Genomic DNA, 19225 nt, shown 5'->3' on the forward strand with positions numbered 1-19225 from the left:
GGGGCATATCCATGGCTTTGATAAATTGACAGACAAGTGTAAATGAGCGTGTAGGTGCAGTGTACAGTGCTGAATGTACAAACTTACATTCATCTGGTGCTGTGGCTGACCCCTTGGGGTCAGAGGGAACCTTTTGAGTAAAGAGTGTTAGACTTGAAGCCGTTTTCAGCCCAACCGAAACCCACAACAATTAACAGGCATGCATAACAAAGCCTCAAGGACAATGGCTAGTGTAAATGTCTGATAACTCGAGGACCAGATGCCCATTTAATGATTCTGCCTTTCCATGAACAGCACATTCCTTGCACACACACCCCACCGCCCTTGTGGCGTACCCTCTTATCTGTAAAGATTCCACCCATTCCCCCCGCCTCCCCACGCAAGGATAGTCAGAAATCCTGTCCTGTCTCTGTCTTTATCACCCCGGTTCTTACTGAGAAGAACAAGGTCTGTATTTGTAAGTAAATAGATCAAAGAAATGTAAATGCAGTGTTTAGGTGAGAAAAACCGTATATAAGTGATCTTCGTAACACCCTGAAGTTGAAGCTGCTTTGTCAGACTTCCTGATATCGCAAATAAACTGCTCTGATTCTTGGAGAAAGAATCCTTCTTGCTTTACAAGTTGGCGCAGCGAGCAGGGTGCAGCTGGGATCCTCGGGGAGCTTCCACGACCAAGGACAGAGGTGAGTACATTTTATACTAACCGCCTCTGGCACGCACCTTGGTCTGGGACTCCCTGAGATACCCCTTCTCACCTTTTTTTTTATTATTATATATAAAATGAACCTTGCATAAAGCACATAGACAAGAGGAAAATGAAAAAGCTCATCAAGAATGGATGAAAAAAGCCAGACTCCAACTCCAGATCCTGGAAAAGCAGAAACTGTATCCTTCTGGAAGCCCAGCTTCTCTTAACAGCAATTGGGGAAAAATCTCTCCAGTTTGTAGCAATTTTGATGTGTTTAATGCTGATGTGGTAAATATATACAGCCAGGTTAATGTCACCCAGTCCCAGAAGGAGTACAACTGCAAGTCTCCTGTGTTACCAGTAATCAATGGGGAAATCTGTGAAGGGGGGTGCATGACTGTGAGCAGTTGTCTGTGTTTAGCCAGGTATGCTGTGACAAGGAAGAGAGTGTCTCTAGCCTTGGGAATGTGCGGAATAGCAGCTTGTATGTTCAGAACAGCAGTGTATCTGCTGGGGGATTGAAAATCTCCAGTGTGCTGTCTGTGGAGCAGGCAGAGGGGACCTCGCAGCTTATGCTGGTGGAGGATTTGTCAGTTGGACCAGAGGTGGTTCTGGATTCAGCTGAGACCCAGGAAGGAAGTGTTCCTAAACCTGTGTCTGTTGTGGGTGATGTCCTGCCCATGGGGGAAGCTACTCCGGTCTCCAAAAGTTTGTCTGGGAACAGCCAGGTGGGCTGGGACATAGGGGAGGTTTCAAGTTTTTTGGATGTTGAGAATAGCAGTTTATCTGCTGGGGGAGAAAAAGTCTCCAATATTCTGTCTGTGAAGCAGACAAAATGTTCCTCGCAGCTTATGCTGGTTGAGAATATGCCAGCTGGACCAGAGGTGGTTCTGGGTTCAGCTAAGACCCAGGAAGGGAGTGTTCCTAAACCTGTGTCTGTGCGGGGAAATGGCTTGCCCATGGAGGGCGCTACCCCAGTTTTCAAAAGTTTGGAGGGTTGGTCAGTTGTTGTACCAAAAGTGGTTCTGGACTTAACTGAAACCCAGAACAAGTCTGTTGGGGCTCAGGGAAAGGTTTCCTTAGAGCAGCCTCTAGCTGAAGAGGGAAGGGATGTTTCTGTGGGAAAAGGATTGTTCCTAAAACTGCTCCTGAAGGAATAAAACCACCTAGCAGCTTTTGCAAGCAGTTTTCTGCAAGGGAAGGGTGTGGAAGTGAATTGGTTAAATTAGCCCAGGCGGAGTCACTGCCTGTAGCAAGCGACAGCTTACACCTTGAGAAACTTGGTTCAGTTTCTGACTGCCAGAGCTTCTCAAATGTGGATGGATTCACTGACTCTGTTTGAGAAAGGTCCCGTTTGGATACCTTGAAAACGGTTCCAGATGAAGTAACAATTATTAGGGAGGTTAAACAGCCTGTGACCCAGTGTCTGGGCCTGGTTGTTATAGTGGAAGGAGAATGAGATTGGAACCTGAATGTCTCCAGGCTGTTGGCTCTGTAAGTGAACAGAAGGTGTCTCCGTTTCAGAGGAAAGACTGGACAGCTGGAACTGCACAGCAGGACAGACGTGAAATTGAACTCTTGGGAATGCAGGGGTGACAGGCAAACTCTCACGTCGGGATGCTTTGGGTGTATCTTGTAGTCTCTTAGTGCACTCAGGTACCTTTGGGGCTATGTGGAGTCAGAGATTGGCCATGGAAGAACATCAGAGCCCTGTTTATGAGATGCCAGTGAAAGTGGTGGATCTCTCTTTAGATCCTAGTCCAGACTGGGAAGGGATGATTTAGAAACTAGTGAGCTAGCTGGTGTGTGTGTTAATGCAAATTACCTGCCTGATGGGGGGGGGCGGGGAGGGGGAGATCCACCCCTAGCTGTTTGCAAGGAGAATTCCTCTTGCGTGTAGCCGGCTGAGAGTGGGTTGGACATGCCTGGGATGGCTCTGACTTGGAGTCACATGCGGAATGAGTTTGTTAGGGCTCAACGAAGAAATGTTTCATTAGAGGGGGCCAAAGTGGGAGCCCAAAGCCTAGCCCCAGCAGGAGGGTGATGTAGAGGTAACAGAACAACCAGTGGTGAAGTACGTGTCACCATTGAGCTAACTAAACCCATACAACTGTTGGTAAAATATTGAATAACATTGTTAACTCCTTAGCAAACCTTACAAAGAAAAGCCTGTTTTAGCTAGGCATGATTTGGCTAATGATCTGTGTGCCCTTGTTAAGTCTAGTAGTTAATTTGTGGCTAATGCCAGGATCTGTAGGAATGTACCATGTGCCTGACACTTTGTAAAACCCTTGAAACACGTTGAAAACTGAAGAGGGAAAGTTCCTGTGATGCATTCAGCAGTGTCTAGGGACACCCTTTCTGCATCAATTGTGCGTGGGGGTGTCACACTCTCTGCATAAGGGGGGGGCCCTGAGGTGTATTCGGGAGCTCTGATTACTCCTTTCTACACCAGTCTCGCGTTGGGGGTGTCACGCGGGCTGGCTTGAGCGGTCTTTACTGTATTGTGTAACATTCATATGTCAAAATCATAAGGATCCATGTCAGATAGGCCATGTCAGGTACTGCTAGGAAGGATGCAATGCGCTGAGGGAGATGGCAATACTTGTGTTCATGTGTTAGATCTGTAATGGGAGTTACGGACATATCTGATGTACCTGTGTTTCAGGTATAAGATGCATGTTGTATAAGATGTCACACTGGTTGGATTGGGGGGTGGGAGGCATTTGTCATATTGGTTAACATGAATATGTCAAAATCATAAAGGTTCACGTAAGATATGCCGTGTCAGACACTGTTAGAAAGAATATATCGTGCTGAGAAAGATACTAATACTTGTGTTCATGTATTATATATAAAGTGAAAGTTATGGCTGTATTTGATACTTCTGTATGTCAATTTGGGCTGGCTGGGACACACCCCAGACAGAGAGGCGGCAGGACAATGGCCTGCTTAATGGCCCATTAAGACACTGACAGATGCAAGGGGCCCAGGAAGAAACTAAAGGCAGACCTGAAGAGTTACCGGGATTGGCCCATGTGACTCTGGACCCCATTTTAGTTCCTGTAACTTTCCACAGGCCGCATGGGGGAAAGAGGGTTTATAAGATCAAACCACAGAAACCATTTTGTCTTCTATCCTGAGCTTCAGCCACCTACCTACCTCTGGATCAAGTCATCTGCAACCGAAGCTGTGTAACAAAGGACTGAGACCCATCCAGGTACTGGATGTGAACCAGAGGGGACTATACAAGCCTGCAACTCCACATTTCTTCTAGAAACCTGATCTATGTGGACTTTCAATCATTTGTATGTATCTGATTTGCTTTAACCCTTTAACATTTCTCTCATGGTTTATTTTTTTCCTTTTACAATAAACCTTTAGTTTAGTTACTAGAGGATTGGCTGCCAGCGTGGTATTTTAGGTAAGATCCAAACTTATATTGCTCTGGTGCCGTGGCTGACCCCTTGGGGTCAGAGGGAGCCTTCGTAGTAAAGACCTTGGCATTCTCAGGTGGCTGCCCTGGGCACGGGTCGTATCACAGTGGTGTAGTCGTAACAGGATCTACAGAACCAGAACATTTGGGTTTTGGATCAGAACCTCATGCTATTCCAAATTTTGACCGGGGGGGCCCGAACCCCCCCTCAGGGTTAGGTAGGTATCAGGTACCAGCCGGCCTGGGCCCTCCACCTCGGGCAGGGCCAGTGTCACCTCAGCGCCTATGTCCCAGAACCCCCGGACCTTCCTTCCCCCACCTTGAGGGGGGCGAGGTGGCGCCGGCTCCCTTGGGGCGGCCCCGCATTCACCTGGCAGATGGGGAGCTGGGTCGGGAGCTCTGCCCTCCCCCAGCGAGCCGGTCTGGTGCCTCCTCCCCACTGGAACCCTGGGACGCTGCCACCGTGGCCCCCCCCCCCCCCCGGCAGCCGGCTCCTCTTAGGGGGCTGCGGGCTCCCCTTCTGGGGAAGCTCCCACCCAATTCACCCTTTGAAGGGCTGGCTTTGGGTATCGCACCCACCTGTGGCCCCTCTACCGACAGTAACGCCACCGCCAGTCCCGTCGGTCTCCGGGACCCAGACCACGAACTCGTCAGCCAGTTCTGCACAGCCCGGGGCTGCCCACCACAAGGATCAAGAGACGAGGGCAACTGCGGAGGGGCCAGCCGGGCGCTGCAGGCCCGGGGCCCCCAGAGAGGCAGCGTGGGAGGTGCTGGCGGGGGGCATGCGCTAGGGCGTGGCTGGACTCCAGATTTCCCTGTGGGGACAAGCAGGGACCTTCTTCCCACCCTGTGACATGGGTATCAGGGGATGTTACGAAGTGCGGATATTCTTGGGGTTTTCTCTGAGTGCTGGGTGTGTGCCTCAGTTTCCCCACATGTGTTACTCATGTGTCGGTGATGTGACCCGGTGTGTGATCATTGCAGAGACCACAGGAGGGTGGAGGGGCCACAGACCCGGCCAGGACCCCCTGCCTCGGCCCACTAGTTGCCACAGGCTGGGGCAGGTGGAGACCAAAAGAAGGGGGCTGGGAAGGGGACAAAGGACTGGGGAGCGGCTGGGAGATGGGTCTGGGGTGGCTTGGGGGCCAGTCCCTCGTGGGGGCCCGGAGGGGAGGTAGCCCCGAGAATGGGGATCCCCAGGGGTCGCTGCTGTAACTCCTAGATAAGCTGCTGGCAAAGTCCTTCTACGCCATAACCTGAGAACTAACAACCCCTAACTCCCGCGCTGGCTGGGAATCGCCTCTGACGGCAGGCGGGTGCCCGGCCCCTTGGGGGTGGAGGATTCCCCAGGACCCTGCTGCTGTGCGAGCCTGACCCAGGCAACCAGAATGTGCCCCTCTCCTCAGCAGGGCAGGGGCCGGGCAGGCCAAGGGGCGCAGGCCGCTTGTGCGCCCACCTCCTGGGCAGGCCGGGCACTCACTCCCTGCCAGGCAGCACCGGGCTCAGGGAGCGACTGCTCAGCCCCACTGTGCGGCTGGCCCGGGCTGGGCCTGTCACCAGCAGTGCCAGAACTGGGGGTGCCCCCGCCCCCCGGTTTGAAGTGGTTTCCAATTTGGGTCAGTGGCTCTCAGCCCCCCGCCCCTGCACATATTGGAGGCTGGACCCGCTGGTCCAGGGCCCCGGCAGGATTGGCCCTGCTGGCCCCGGGGCCGTGTCCTGGCAGCAGTTCCCAGTGGCGCTGGGTAGCCCTGGAGTTTGACCGAGGGGTCAGCCCGGGGCGGGGGGGGTGGGGGGGTGGGAAGTGGAGCTCTGGCAGGGATTGGGCCATGGGGCCAGAGCCTCCCCTGTGGGGGGGGGGAGGGGGCCGGACGTGCTGATCCCAGCACAGGGCCCACGTCACTGCCTGGCTCCAGCTGGTTACCCATTAACCGGGGTGTGCTCAGCCCTGTCCCCCTGCTTCCCCTCCCCCCCCCCCCCCGGCTCTGCGGGGTGCCCCTCTGCCCCCCTCCTGTCCCAGAGCCCGTGGCTCTGCTTGAAGGGGTGCTGGGGGGGGGGGGCCGGGCAGGGCCTGCAGTGCCCACTGGCTCCCCTGACGCTGAGGCCCTTCTCCCTAGAGCGACCCCCAGCCGGTGCCCAATGCCCCGCCTGCACTGGAGAGGCTGGGGCCACGCTGGGGCAGCGGCTCATTCACGGCGCCAGCGAGGGGGGCCGGGGGCGGTGAGGGCAGAGGGGCTCGGATGCAGCCAGCTGGCGCTGTCGGCCCAGGTCAGCCCGGCCCCCCCGGCTGTTTGCTGTGCCGAGTTTGCCTGCGCGTGAGCCGATCTCCCAGCCCCCAGCGCAGTCCGGGGTCAGGACACCCCCCAGCCCCCAACCAGCCACGGTGGGCAGGCAGGAGCCAAGCCCCTGCCTCTCAGAGCCGCCCCCCCCCAGCAGGCAGCGCGGGCAGGGGGCCTGGCCAAGGGGGGCGGGGAGGGTCAGGTGTGGGGGCCGGGGGAGCTGCTGTCCGTCACCCCGAAGGGGGCACAGCGCCGTGGGGGGGGCAGCGGGAGCCTGGCCAGCTGCAAGGGGCACAGAGGTGGGGTGGCAGGGTCGGATGGGCAGGACAGGCCATGCCAGCGTGGGGCGGGATTTCTCTGAGCAGCTGGGAAGGGACGAACCCCCCTCGGGCTTCAGGCCTCCTCTGGCCCTGTGGCCACGGCCCAGCTCGGAGCCCCCCCACCCTCACTACCCTACCCGGCAAAGCAAGAGAGGGGGCCCCCTGGACCCTGACAGGCAGGGGACCCCCAAGCTTCCCTGAGAGCCAGGGCGAGAGCCGTGGGGCTGGGCTCAGCCGTGGGGTGGGTCTCTGGGTGTCCGCAGGACGCTGGCTCCAGCGAGGAGCGTCTGCCAGGAGACGGGCGCCTGGGCGGGGGCGTTTCCAGTTGGGCAGGGCCCTGTAGCTGCCCCATAGGGCCCACTCCTGCCCGGGGATTGGAGGGCGGGGGGAGCTTGGCGCTCCCAGCTCGGCCGGGCAGGGGCCCATCTGGCACGGCAGGAAGGCACAGCCGAGGCGGGTACTGCGGCTTCAGGGTGCAGACAGCCGGCGGGAGCGGTTGCGGGGCTGGCAGCCCAGACCTCAGGGACCATTCGACTGGCTAGTCTGAGCCCAGCCTGGCACCAGCTCCCCCCCCGAGCCCAGCGCCGTGACGGCCAACGCCCCAGCCAGCCCACGCGGGCAGGCGAGTGGGTACCAGCGGGGATGGAGAATCCCCTACAGCCCTGACACGTTGGCCTGGTTCACCCCTTCCCTGGGGGGGGTTTATTCCCCATTGCGATGAGGCTGGTCCCTGCACCCGGCCCCTTCGCCCCCCCCCTTGGGTGAGCTGCCCCCAGCGCTCCCGGCCAGGCGTGTCCCCAGCCCAGCCCTACTGACAGTGGGTGTTTGGGCAAGGCCGTGCCCCATGCGAGACCCGGGGGGGGGCAGCTCGTCCCCATCCCAGCCGCGGGGCTGTTTGTGCTGCAGCCGCGGGGTCTGACACCGGCCGAGACAGGACCCCCAGCTCCACAGACTCTGCAGCCGAGCTGGGCGGAGCCCAAACATCTGCCCAGCAATTGAACAGCCCCTTGGCCCGGGCCGGCCCGGGTGTCTCACTGCAGTGCGGACAGACCCGAGTCAGGCATTTCTCCAGCGTGCGTGTCACTTTTGTGGCTCTTTTCTGCCCCTCTCATGCCTGTCCACTGCCAGGGCTGCCCCAGGCAGCAGCTCTGGGGTTGGCTCCAGGGCACCAGGAGCCCAGTGGAGCCCCCAGCCTGGCTCCCCGGTTCTGCCCCACGTGTCATGCCCAGGGAGCCCAGCCCCATGCCCAGCAAAGGCTGGGGGCGGCCACGCCCCGAGGGGGGCAGCTGCCACGTTTGGGTCTTTCCTACAGAGCCGCTGAGCTGGGAGCTCATTGCCTGGTGGCCCCGCCTGAGATGCCCTAAAAGGGCCAAGTCTCAGCCAGGGCTGACGCCAGCGGGCGAGGACGGGCGCAGCGGGCACTCGGCTCCTCTGCACACCAGCCTCTTCAAGCAGGGCCTCTCCTGGGATGGGCACGGCCTGGCCCCGGGGAGGCGCGTTCGGGCAGAGCCCAGGGCCTCGCTGGGCGCTGGCCTGGTTTGAGCTGCCTGGGAAAACAGGGAGGGTTGGGGGCCCTGGCACGCCGGGGCAGGCGCCCGGGAGGCACTTGGCATAGGCACAGCAGGGCTGCTGCTGCCCCACACCGGGACCGGCCAGCGCCCGCATGGGCAGGGAGCGAGCAGCTCCTGGCGCCAGAGCCCGGCTCAGTGCCTGGCACGGGAACGGGCGCCAAGACTCTGTGCCGTGGGAACTGCCGGCCTGGGCACCCGCCAAGCCCCCCGCAGCGCCAGGAGGCCTATGCCAAGAGCTGCAGGGAGGCACGAGGTGAGGCACTGTCCTGGGGGCACCACGGAGGGATTGTGGGGGGCCTTCCCCCCCCCCAGGAGTGACTCTGGCCCCCAGATGTCAGACCCCCCCCCTGCCCGGGGATGCCAGGGGGCCAGTCTGATGCACCAGCCCGGTCCTTGGCACAGCAATGCCTGCTGTGTGGCTGGGGGGGTCCCTGTGACTGGGGGTCCCTGGGGTTGTGGGGTAACTATGGACAGGGGGTCCCTGTGGCCGGGGGCTGTACTCTGCTGTCGGGGAGCCCCGGGCCGGGCTCATGGTGGAGGGGCCAGGCCAGGCGGTCCGAAGCGCCTGGACTGCGGGGGACCCCCCCCACCGCACAGGCCGCCCGCCCCCTCCCCTCCCCGGACTCCAGGAGCCAGCCAATGGCGTTCCTCGCCCGGAGGCACAAGGGGGGGAGGGGGGGCAGCGAATGATGCGGGGCAGAGGAGCCGGTGCTGCAGCCACAGCGCAGAGCGGGGCAGGGGCCGCAGGTGAGTGACAGCGGCTGGGCTGGGGGGTGCAGTGGGGGGTGGGGTGCTGGGGGGAGGTGGGTGCAGAGGGGGTGGGGTGCAGAGGGTGGGTGCTGGGGCGAGGTGGGGTGCAGAGGGGGTGGGGGTGCAGAGGGTGGGTGCCTGGGGCGAGGCTGCTGGCCCTTGCTGCAGTTTAAGCCCATTGCTTCGTGTCCTGGCCTCAGAAGTTAACGAGAACAATTCATCCCCCTCCTCCTGGTAACACCCTTTTATGTGCTTGAGAGCTGTCCTCATGTCCCTCCGCAGGCTCCTCTTCTCCAAACCAAACACCCCATGGTTTCAACCCTTCCTCGTAGCTCATGCTCTCTAGACCTTTCATCGTTTTTTGCTGCTCTTCTCTGGACTGTCTCCAATCTGTCCACGTTGTTCCCAAAGCGCTGCCCCGAGCTGGCCACGCTATCCTGGCTGAGACCTGATCAGCACAGAGTAGAGCAGAAGAATGACTTCTCGTGTCCTGCTTACAGTGCTCCTGCCAATACAGCCCGGAATGAGGTGTGCTTTTTTTGCACCGGCGTGACACTGTTCACTCATATTTAATTGGAAGCCACACGAAGAGAGGCAATTCCTGATTTAGTTCTAAGTGGAGCACAGGATCTGGTCCAAGAGGTGAGTATAGCTGAACTGCCGGTAATAGTGACCATAACCTAATCAAATGTAACATCTCTGTGGGAGCGGAGGACACCAAAGCAGCCCACCATGGTAGTATTTAATTTTAAAAAGGGGAATCACACAAAAATGAGGACGTTAGTTCAACAGAAATCAAAAGGTGCAGTGCAAACATTGAAATCCCTGCCTGCTTCATGGAAACTTTTTAACTACACCATAAGAGAGGCTCAGTTTAAATGTTTACCCCAAATTAAAAACATAGTGAGAGAACCAAAAAAGTGCCACTGTGGCGAAACAACAAAGTCAAAGAAGCAGTTAGAGACAAAAGGCACCTTTAAAAAGTGGCAGTTAAATACTATTGAGGAAAATAGAAGCAGCATCAACTCTGGCAAGTGAAGTGTAAAAATAGAATTAGGAAGGACAAAAGAGAATTTGAAGAGCAGCTAGCCACAGACTCAAAGAGCAACAGCAGAAGTTTTTAAAGTACACCAGAAGCAGGAAGCTGCTAAACCACCAGCAGGGCCACTGGACGATGGAGATGCTAAAGAAGCACTCAAGGAAGATAAGGCTGTTGCGGAGAAACTAAATGATTTTTTTGCATCAGTCTTCACGGCTGAGGATGTGAGGGAGATTCCCAAACCTGAACCATTCCTTTTAGGTGACAAATCTGAGGAACTGTCCCAGATTGAGGTGTCCTTAGAGGAGATTTTGAAATAAATTGATAAATTAAACAGTAATAAGTCACCAGGACCAGATGGTTCCACCCAAGAGTTCTGAAGGAACTCACATGTGAAATTGCAGAACTACTAACTGTGCTATGTAACCTGTCATTTAGATCAGCTTCTGTACCAGATGATTGGAGGAGAGCTAATGTGATGCCAATTTTTTTAAAAGGCTCTAGAGGTGATCCCGGCAATGACAGGCTGGTAACGCCTAGCTTCAGTACCAGGCAAATTGGTTGAAGCTATAGTAAAGAACAGAACAATCAGACACACAGATGAACGCAATTTGTTGGGGAAGAGTCAACGTGGTTTTTGTAAAGGGAAATCATGCCTCACCAATCCACTAGAATTCTTTGAGTGGGCTAACAAGCAGGTGGACAAGGGTGACCCAGTGGATACAGTGTTCTTAGACTGGCAGAAAGCCTCTGACAAAGTCCCTCACCAAAGGCTCTTTAGCACAGTAAGCTGTCATGGGATGAGAGGGACGCTCCTGTTCTGGATCAGTGAGTGGTTAAAAGATAGTAAACCAAAGGGTAGGAAGAAATAGTCGGTTTTCAGAATGGAGAGAGGTAAATAGTGGTGTGTCCCCAGAGATCTGTCCTGGGGCCAGTGCTTTTCAAAATCTTCATAAATATTCTGGAAAAAGAGGTAAACAGTGAGATCGCAAAATAAGCAGATGATACAAAACTACTCAAGATAGTTACATCCAAAGCAGACTGCGAAGAGTAACAAAGGGATCTCACAAAACTGGGTGACTGGGCAACAAAACGGCAGATGGAATTCAGTGTTGATAATTACAAATAATGTGCATTGGAAAACAGAATCCCAGCTCTACGTATAAAATGATGGGGTCTAAATTAGCTCTGACCACTCAGGAAAGCTCTTGGAGTCACTGTGGACAGTTCTCTGAAAACATCCACTCAATGTGCGGCAGCAGTCAAAAAAGCTAACAGACTGTTGGGAATCATTAGGAAAGGGACAGGTAATAAGACAGAAAATATCAAATTGCCTCTTTATAAATCCATAGTGCACCCACATCTTGAATACTGTGTGCAGATCTGGTTGTCCCATCTCAACAAAGATATATTGGAATTGGAAAAGGTATAGAAAAGGGCAACTAAAATGATTAGGGGTATGGAACAGCTTCCATATGAGGAGAGATTAATAAGACTGGGACTTTTCAGCTTGGAAAAGAGACAATTGTAGGGGGGTGGGGATATGACAGAGGTCTAGAAAATCATGACTGGTGCGGAGAAAGTAAATAAGGAAGTGTTATTTACTCCTTCTCATAACACAAGAACTAGGGGTCACCAAAATAAATTAGTAGGCAGCAGGTTTAAAACAAAGAAAAGGAAGTATTAATTCACACAACACACAGTCAACCTGTGGAACTCCTTGCCAGAGGATGTTGTGAAGGTCAAGAGTATAACAGGGTTCAAAAAAGAACTAGATCAGGTCTTGGAGAATAGGCCCATCAATGGCTATTAGCTAAGATGATCAGGGCTGCAGCCCCATGCGCTGAAGTGTCCCTGGCTTGTGTTTGCCAGAAGCTGGGAATAGGCGACGGGATGGATCACTTGCTGATGGCCTGTTCTGTTCATTCCCTCTGAAGCACCTGGCACTGGCCACGGTCAGCAGACAGAATACGGGGCTAGAGGAACCATTGCTCTGACCCTGTGCAGTACCTGGAAATTTTTGCAAATTGATGGCTTAATTATTTGCTCCAATATCTTTCCAGGTACTGCAGTGTGATCAGACCATTGCACTGATCCACTCTGACCCTGAAATCTCTTGCCACGGCACTCCTTCCTGGGCAGCCGTTTCCCATTCTGTGCGTGCAGCTGATTGGTCCTTCCCCAGTGCAGCACTTTGCATTTCTCCTTTGTGAGTTTCACCGTTTACCTCAGTCCATTTCTCCAGTTTGTTCAGATCATTTTGAATTTTAATCCCACCCTCCAAAGCACGCGCAGCTCCTCCCAGCTTGGTATTGTCTGCAGACTTCGTCTGTGTACGCGCTGTGCCACTAGCTAATCACTGACGAAGCTACTGAACAGAACCGGACCCAGAACTGATCCCTGCAGGACCCCACTCGTTCTGCTCTTCCAGTTTGACTGAGAACCGCTGAGAAGCAGTCTCTGGGCACGGTTTTCCAACCAGTTAGGCACCCACCTTGCAGTAGCTCCAGCTAGGCTGTATCTCCCTCCTTTGGTTCTGAGACGGTCGGTGAGACAGAATCGAAAGCCGTACTGAAGTCAGGATACACCACGCCTACCGCTGCCCGCCAGCCACGCGGCTTCTTCCCTGGCACAGAGAGCTGGCCAGCTGGCCTGACACCAGTTGGCCTTGACAAGTCCATGCTGGCTGTTACTTCTCACCTTCCAGGGGTTTGCACACTGTGGCTGCGTTATTCGCTGCGCTCTCTAGCCGGGTACGACCGTTCAGCAGCCTGCTCTGTAATGCCGCGGGGGTGTTATGAGGGACTTGCAGGGCAGTGGCTGCCCTGGTGGGAGTGGGGGGGGCTGTCTGGAGCACACCGGGTGTCGGGGGCGGTTACAGGGGGCCCTTGATTAGACATGGGGCAGCGGGACGAAGGCAGGTTCCGTGTGGCCATGGCTACCTGCCGAGTCTGTCCCGCAGCCATTACCCAGCCCCCACCTACACCCGCCTCCTCGGTCACCATACCGCTTCTCCCCCACTCTGCCCCCCACACCAGTCCCCTTTGCACCAGGCTCCCCTGCACCTGCCCCCTCAGTCACCGTACAGCTGCCCCCCACTGCACCCGGCCCCCCCCCGCTGCCCCGGCCCCCACGAGGTTGGGGCAGACCCTGCACCCAACTCAGCGTTCCCAAAAAAGCCAGGGCCCAGCTTCCCTGTGTCCCACGCCGACGCTTCCGGGCCAGGGCGCCAGCGGGGAGAGGCGGGACAAGCCAGGCAGACAGGGCTGGAGGGAGCAGGGGAACGTGACCAGCTGAGGAGCCGGGGAAACCTGGGACCCTGAGGGGCAGGGCCGGGCCCTCCCTGCGCCCCCCACCCCCAGCTCCTGGCACGGGCAGGCAGGGTGGGTCACACTTGCCCCGCGGCTGGTTGTACAGTGATGCCCCCCGTTGAGTTCCCCTGCAGAGCAGATGACGGCCCCTCACTGGGAGGTTCAGCCAGTGCTCCTGTGCACGGCATGGAGCTCCAGCTGGGCGTGCGGGGCCCGGTGCCACCAGGGTCCACTCAGCCGGCTGCTGCGGTCGAGGCGGGGACCGTGCACCTGGCGGGCAGGGCCAGGGCGAGGTGGGAACGGGCCAGGATCTGTCTCCTGCCTCGCTCTGACCTGCTCCTCTTGGTCCCCAGCAGGTGCCCAGCGGAAGGATGTGGCTGGAGACCCTGGCCTGGGCGGTGGCACTCAGCGTCCTGGCCAGTGCCAGCCCCGCGCCCCCGCCCGCGCTGGGGGCGTCGATCTTCGCCGACCTGAGCCCGGCGGAGCTGCGGGCGGTGCGGAGCTTCCTGCTGAGCCGGCCGGAGCTGGGGCTGGCCTCCAGCCGCGGGGACTCGCTGGCCAAGAACAGCCTCTTCATGGTGGAGCTGCAGGTGCCCAGGAAGCAGCAGGCCCTGCAGTACCTGGCGGGGGGCGGTCCCCGCCCGCAGCGCCTGGCCCGCGCCGTCGTCTTCTTCGGCGAGCAGGCCCAGCCCAACGTCACCGAGCTGCTGGTGGGGCCCCTGCCCCGGCCCAGCTACTACCGGCCCGTGGGCTACCCGGGCAGGCGGCCCATCCCCTTCACGGCGCGGCCCATGACCCTGCTGGAGTACCAGCTGCTGCACCGCAAGCTGGCCGAGGTGACGGAGCCGCTCTACCAGCTGCTGCGCGAGACCACGGGCTTCTGGTACCACAACTGCAGCGAGCGCTGCCTGACCTTCTCGGACATCGCGCCGCGCGGGCTGGGCCCCGGCGAGCGCCGCTCCTGGCTCATCCTGCAGCGCTTCGTGGAGGGCTACTTCCTGCACCCCGTGGGGCTGGAGATCCTGCTGGACCACCGGGCCCGCGACCCGCGCCGCTGGGCCGTGCAGCAGCTCTGGTACAACGGGCAGTACTTCGCCAGCGCCCAGGAGCTGGCCGGCCGCTACCAGCGCGGGGAGCTGGCCCAGGTGCGGCCGCCCCAGCCCGCGTCCGAGCTGCGCTTCTCCACCTACGTGCCCCGCGGCCACTTCAGCACCGGCACCCCCACGGACGTGCACGGGGCCAAGGTGTGCGAGCCCCAGGGCAAGCGCTACCGGCTGCAGGGCAACCTGGTGGAGTACGGGGGCTGGCGCCTGGCCCTGCGGCTGCGCTCCTCCTCCGGCCTGCAGCTCTTCGACCTGCGCTTCAACGGCGAGCGGCTGGCCTACGAGCTGAGCGTGCAGGAGGCCATCGCCTTCTACGGGGGCAGCACGCCGGCCACCATGCAGACCAAGTACATCGACGCCGGCTGGGGCATGGGCACCGTGGCCCACGAGCTGGCGCCCGGCATCGACTGCCCCGAGGTGGCCACCTACCTGGACGTGCACCACCTGTACGACGCCGAGGGGCCGGTGCGCTACGCCCACGCCATCTGCCTCTTCGAGCTGCCCACCGGCGTGCCCCTGCGCCGTCACTTCGACAGCAACTTCCGGGGCGGCTACCACTTCTACGCGGGGCTGGAGGGGCAGGCGCTGGTGCTGCGCACCACCGCCACCGTCTACAACTACGACTACCTCTGGGACGTGCTGCTCTACCCCAACGGCGTGCTGGAGGCCAAGGTGCACGCCAGCGGCTACATCCACGCCTCCTACTACACGCCCCAGGGCCTGCGCTACGGCAGCCGGGTGCAGCGCGACGTGCTGGGCAACCTGCACACGCACCTGGTGCACTACAAGGTGGACCTGGACGTCGCAGGTGCGTCTTCCCCCCGCCAGCCCAGCGCGCGCCCCACTCCCAGGCTCCCGGGCCAGGCTCTGCCCCCAGGAGCGATCCTCGGCCTGAGTGCGGAAGGACCCAGGAGTCCTGGCTGGCTCCACCCGGCTGAGTCCCAGAGCCGGCTCTGCCATGGGCCCAGGGGCCCCGGCCCCCCTCCCCTGGCTCAGCAACCACTGGGCGAGTTCCCAGATGCTGGGCAGCCCATCCCAAAGTCCCTCCCCGGGAGCGAGCAGGGCTGCAGGCGGGCCGCTGGGGCCAGGCGGGGGACCCAGCCCTCCCCAATCCCCTGCTACCCCCCAGCCCCATCCCCAGAGCACGGCCCAGGGCTCTTTACCCCAGGCCCTGCCCCTCACGGCCACCCGCCCGCCCACAGGCACCGGGAACAGCTTCGAGACGGTGGACGTGCGGTTCGAGAACATCTCCAACCCCTGGAGCCCGGGCGACCGCGTCGTGCAGCCCCGGCTGCAGCGGCAAGCGCGCCGGAGCGAGCGCCAGGCTGCCTTCCCCTTCGGCAGGGCCCTGCCCCGCTACCTGCTGTTCTACAGCCCCGGCCAGCGCAACCGCTGGGGGCACCCGCGCAGCTACCGCATCCAGTACAGCTCGCAGGCCGCCCGCGTGCTGCCCCGCGGCTGGAAGGAGGAGAAGGGCATCGCCTGGGGACGGTAAGGCGGGGACCCAGTGCCCTGGGCGCCCCACGGGCCGAGTGCTGGGGGGTCTCTGGGCCTGGCGCTGCTGACCAGTGGGGTCGGGGCCCCGGGACATGTGGGGCCGAACGGGCTGGCCTGTCCCCATGCACCAGCCCGACGGCGGGGCGGGGCAGGGCAGGGCGGGGGCACCTCCCTGGGCCGGGGTGGAAGGTCTCTGCAGGGCGCTGAGCCCGGCCGGCGTCTCCCCCGGGCAGGTACCACCTGGCGGTGACACGACGCCACGAGCGGGAGGCGACCAGCAGCAGCCTGTACGCGCAGAACGAGCCGTGGCAGCCGACCGTCGACTTCGAGGGCTTCATCCGCGACGACGAGAACATCGAGAACCAGGTGCGGGGGGGGGCCGGGGTTGTGGGGGGCGCAGAGCCGGCGGGAGCCGGGGGGCAGGGGATAGCTGTGGGGCAGGGCCCTGAGCTCTATGGAAAGGTGGGGTGGCTCCTTGCTGGGATTGGTCCCCAGGGTGGGGGGGGCCAGTGCTGGGCCCCCCAGGTGAGACCCTCAGGGGCCCCAATGGCGACCATGGGTCAGAGCAGTGCTGGGGGCCTGGGATATGGGGATGTGCTGGGGGAGGTGGGGCTGCAAGGGGGCCCGGTGACTGGGGGGGGCCCAATGATTGTAGGGGGCAATGCTAGGGCTGTGGGGGAATCAGCTGACCACGGGGGCAGTGCTGGGGGGCTCCAGGCTGGTGGGGCGGGGGGACCTGGTGACTGTGGCGGGGGCAGGCTGTGGGGCCGGCGCTGGGCCCCGGTGACTGCGGCTCTGGTCCGTGGCAGGACCTGGTGGCCTGGGTGACCGTGGGCTTCCTGCACATCCCGCACGCCGAGGACATACCCAACACGGCCACGCCGGGCAACGCCGTCGGCTTCTTCCTGCGCCCCTTCAACTTCTTCGACGAGGACCCGTCCGTGGCCTCACGCAGCACCGTCATCGTGCGGCCCCTGGACCCGGCCTTCACCCGCCTGGAGATCCAGCGCTGGACGCCCGCCAGCCCGGGGCCCTGCGTCTCCCCCCAGCCCTTCCACTACAACGGCACCTACGGGCCGCACTGACCCGGCCCCACGGCGTCGCCCCTGGCAGTGGCTGCCCGGCCGGGGCCATCACTGGGGCGGAGGGGCCACGCGTCTCCCATGGCGGCCCCCGGGCAGAGCGGGGCAAGGCCTGGGGCATGGGGGGGGCAGAGACTCCAGGGGGTGACGCCCCCCACTGCCAAGGGGGCTGTGTTCAATAAATACCCGTGTCTCTTCCTAGCCCGCAGCGTCAGTGGGGCTGTGGGGGGCAGGCACACGGGACACACCGTGGGGGGGGCACCGCCCAGTGTGGGGGACACGCTCGCTGCCCGAGCAGCCCCACAGCCTGCCTCAGCTGGGGGCCCGGCCACGGCCAGCCGCTGCTGCACATTTCTCTCCCCCAGGCTCTGTGCCCCCCCCCCCAAGTGCTGACCCCCCCCCCAGGCCAGGTGGGGCCACGTTCCAGGGCTGACTCCCCCCCCCCCCCAGGCCAGGGGGGTCCCGTGACCCAGGGCTGACCCCCCAGCAGACACAGGCAAGCACCTGTCCGTGGTGGGGCCCGAACGTGTTCCCCCCCCCGCGGCCAGCGCAGACGCACAGACGGGGCGGCTGTTGCCTGGTTTATTGGGGTGTCGGCGGGGCACAGACGACATGCAGGGGCCACGGGGAAAGGCAGCTGCTGCACGCCCGGGGCAGCGCCCGGCCACAGGACACACGGCGCCTGCAGGCAGAGCGTGACGAGGACCCCCCCCGCCCCACAGCTGGGCATGGCTCCCCGCCCTCTGCACAGCACGGGGGCGGTGAGGGGGGCTGCCTGCCCGCAGCTCCCAGCATGCACGGCTCCTGCACGGCTGCCCCGGTTGCTGGGCGCCCTGAGGCCGGGGACGGACGGGGGCAGAGGCCACCCTGCCCACAGGGACGGGGAGACGCCCCTGGCCCTGCCAGCCACACACACCCCTCACCGCAGGGCCAGTCGTGGGTGCACAGAGTGCAGGGCTCTGCACACGGAGCCAGGCTGGAGATACACACACGTGCTCGCTCGCTTGTGTGCACACACAGAACAACAAGGCTACACACACACACACACACACACACACACACACACACACACACACAACCAGGTCACAGATACACGTGTGCACATGCACGCACGCACAAACACACAGAACAGGGCCCCCGATACACACACACACACACACACACACACACAGGCCAGAGCTATGCACATGTGCATTCACACACACACACACACACACACACAAAACCAGGTCACAGATACACGTGTGCACATGCGCACACACACACAGAACAGGGCCCCCGATACACACACACACACACACACACACACACACACACACGGAATAGCTCTCTCACACACAGCACAGACACACGGAATTCCCCCCACACACACACACACACACACACACACACACACACACACAGCCAGAGGGACCAGAGCGTTAGCCACACACACGCGGGCAGGGAACAGGGCCGTGCACGCGCACGGCAGAGGCGCACACACAGGGCAGCCAGGCGGAGGTGCCCAGGCGCAGGCGTCATCAGCCCATTTGGCCCGACCTGCCGGTGCCCTGGGGGGCTGCGTCCCTGGGGAGACGGGGGGGGGGAGGGGGGGCTCCCCGGCCCTGGCTGCAGGGCAGCGGCGTGGGCCTGGCTGGCTGATATGTGCCGGAGGCCCCAGCTGTGGCGGGCAGGATCCGTCCCCGGGCGAGGCTGCGCCTGGTTCTCCGCACGGGCGGTGCCGGCTGCGTCTCCGGGCTCCGTTAGGCCGGCTAACGTCCTGGCAGCGCGGGCACGTCCCACGGCTCCTGCTTGGCTCGCACGTGGCCCCCCCAGGCTGCGGCCAGGCCCCTCACCCGGGCGGCACCGTTGTCCTCGGGGGCAGGGAGGGGCGGCCCCGTGGCTCCTGGGTCCGGGCCCCGTCCCGCCCGGCCCATTAACTGCCGGGGTCGGAGCAGTGTCTCTGCAGGCTCTGAGCGTCCGGCGTCTCGGCCAGCTGTCCGGGGAGGGAGCGGCGCCGGGGGGGCGCGGGGGCCGGCTCCAGCAGCAGCACCACGTCCGCGGGGGGTGGCGGCAGGGGCGGCTCTGGGCTGGGCCGCGGCAGGAAGTGGAACGGCGCCGGGTAGCCGGGAACCTGCGGGCGGGAACTTGTGTCAGCAGCGGGCAGCCGGGC

General features: G+C 60.9%; 2 protein-coding genes across 6 annotated transcripts in view; one reads left to right on the forward strand and one right to left on the reverse strand.

The window, feature by feature from the left end:
* The first annotated feature begins 8462 nt into the window (after window positions 1-8462).
* On the forward strand, window positions 8463-17290 carry AOC1 (amine oxidase copper containing 1). 4 transcript variants are annotated; one of them, XM_067535691.1, is made up of 6 exons: window positions 8463-8544; window positions 9542-9683; window positions 13745-15302; window positions 15697-15985; window positions 16225-16357; window positions 16801-17288. In XM_067535691.1, exons 3-6 carry the CDS (start codon window positions 13763-13765, stop codon window positions 17074-17076), a joined length of 2238 nt encoding a protein of 745 aa, XP_067391792.1. In that variant the 5' UTR covers window positions 8463-8544; window positions 9542-9683; window positions 13745-13762; the 3' UTR covers window positions 17077-17288. The 4 variants fall into 4 exon arrangements, with proteins under 4 accessions (XP_067391792.1, XP_067391795.1, XP_067391791.1 ...); XM_067535694.1 differs by lacking the exon at window positions 8463-8544 and adding an exon at window positions 8990-9038 and having other exon boundaries at window positions 9324-9683; window positions 13748-15302; window positions 16801-17290; XM_067535690.1 differs by lacking the exon at window positions 8463-8544 and adding an exon at window positions 8990-9038 and having other exon boundaries at window positions 9324-9683.
* Window positions 17291-17641: 351 nt separating this feature from the next.
* Window positions 17642-19225, reverse strand: part of KCNH2 (potassium voltage-gated channel subfamily H member 2) — a 36691-nt gene continuing 35107 nt past the window's right edge. Inside the window, exon 13 of one of the 2 annotated variants that reach the window (XM_067535673.1) lies at window positions 17642-19186. In XM_067535673.1, coding sequence (XP_067391774.1) covers window positions 18304-19186 — 883 coding nt within the window. In that variant the 3' untranslated portion in view covers window positions 17642-18303. The remainder of the gene's footprint in view (window positions 19187-19225) is intronic. The other variant, XM_067535674.1, reaches the window with a different exon arrangement.

This window comes from Emydura macquarii, unplaced genomic scaffold (assembly GCF_026122565.2).
Source record: "Emydura macquarii macquarii isolate MOO-44397 ecotype Brisbane River unplaced genomic scaffold, CSIRO-AGI_Emac_v2 contig_3511, whole genome shotgun sequence".
NCBI lineage: Eukaryota > Metazoa > Chordata > Testudines > Chelidae > Emydura > Emydura macquarii.

Bases quoted from the DNA above. Each gene is read 5' to 3' on its own strand.
- AOC1 (XM_067535691.1), top strand. From the start codon at position 13,763: ATGTGGCTGGAGACCCTGGCCTGGGCGGTGGCACTCAGCGTCCTGGCC. The intron at 15,986-16,224 runs GTAAGGCGGGGA...TCCCCCGGGCAG, and splicing joins AAGGGCATCGCCTGGGGACG to GTACCACCTGGCGGTGACAC. The intron at 16,358-16,800 runs GTGCGGGGGGGG...GGTCCGTGGCAG, and splicing joins ACGAGAACATCGAGAACCAG to GACCTGGTGGCCTGGGTGAC.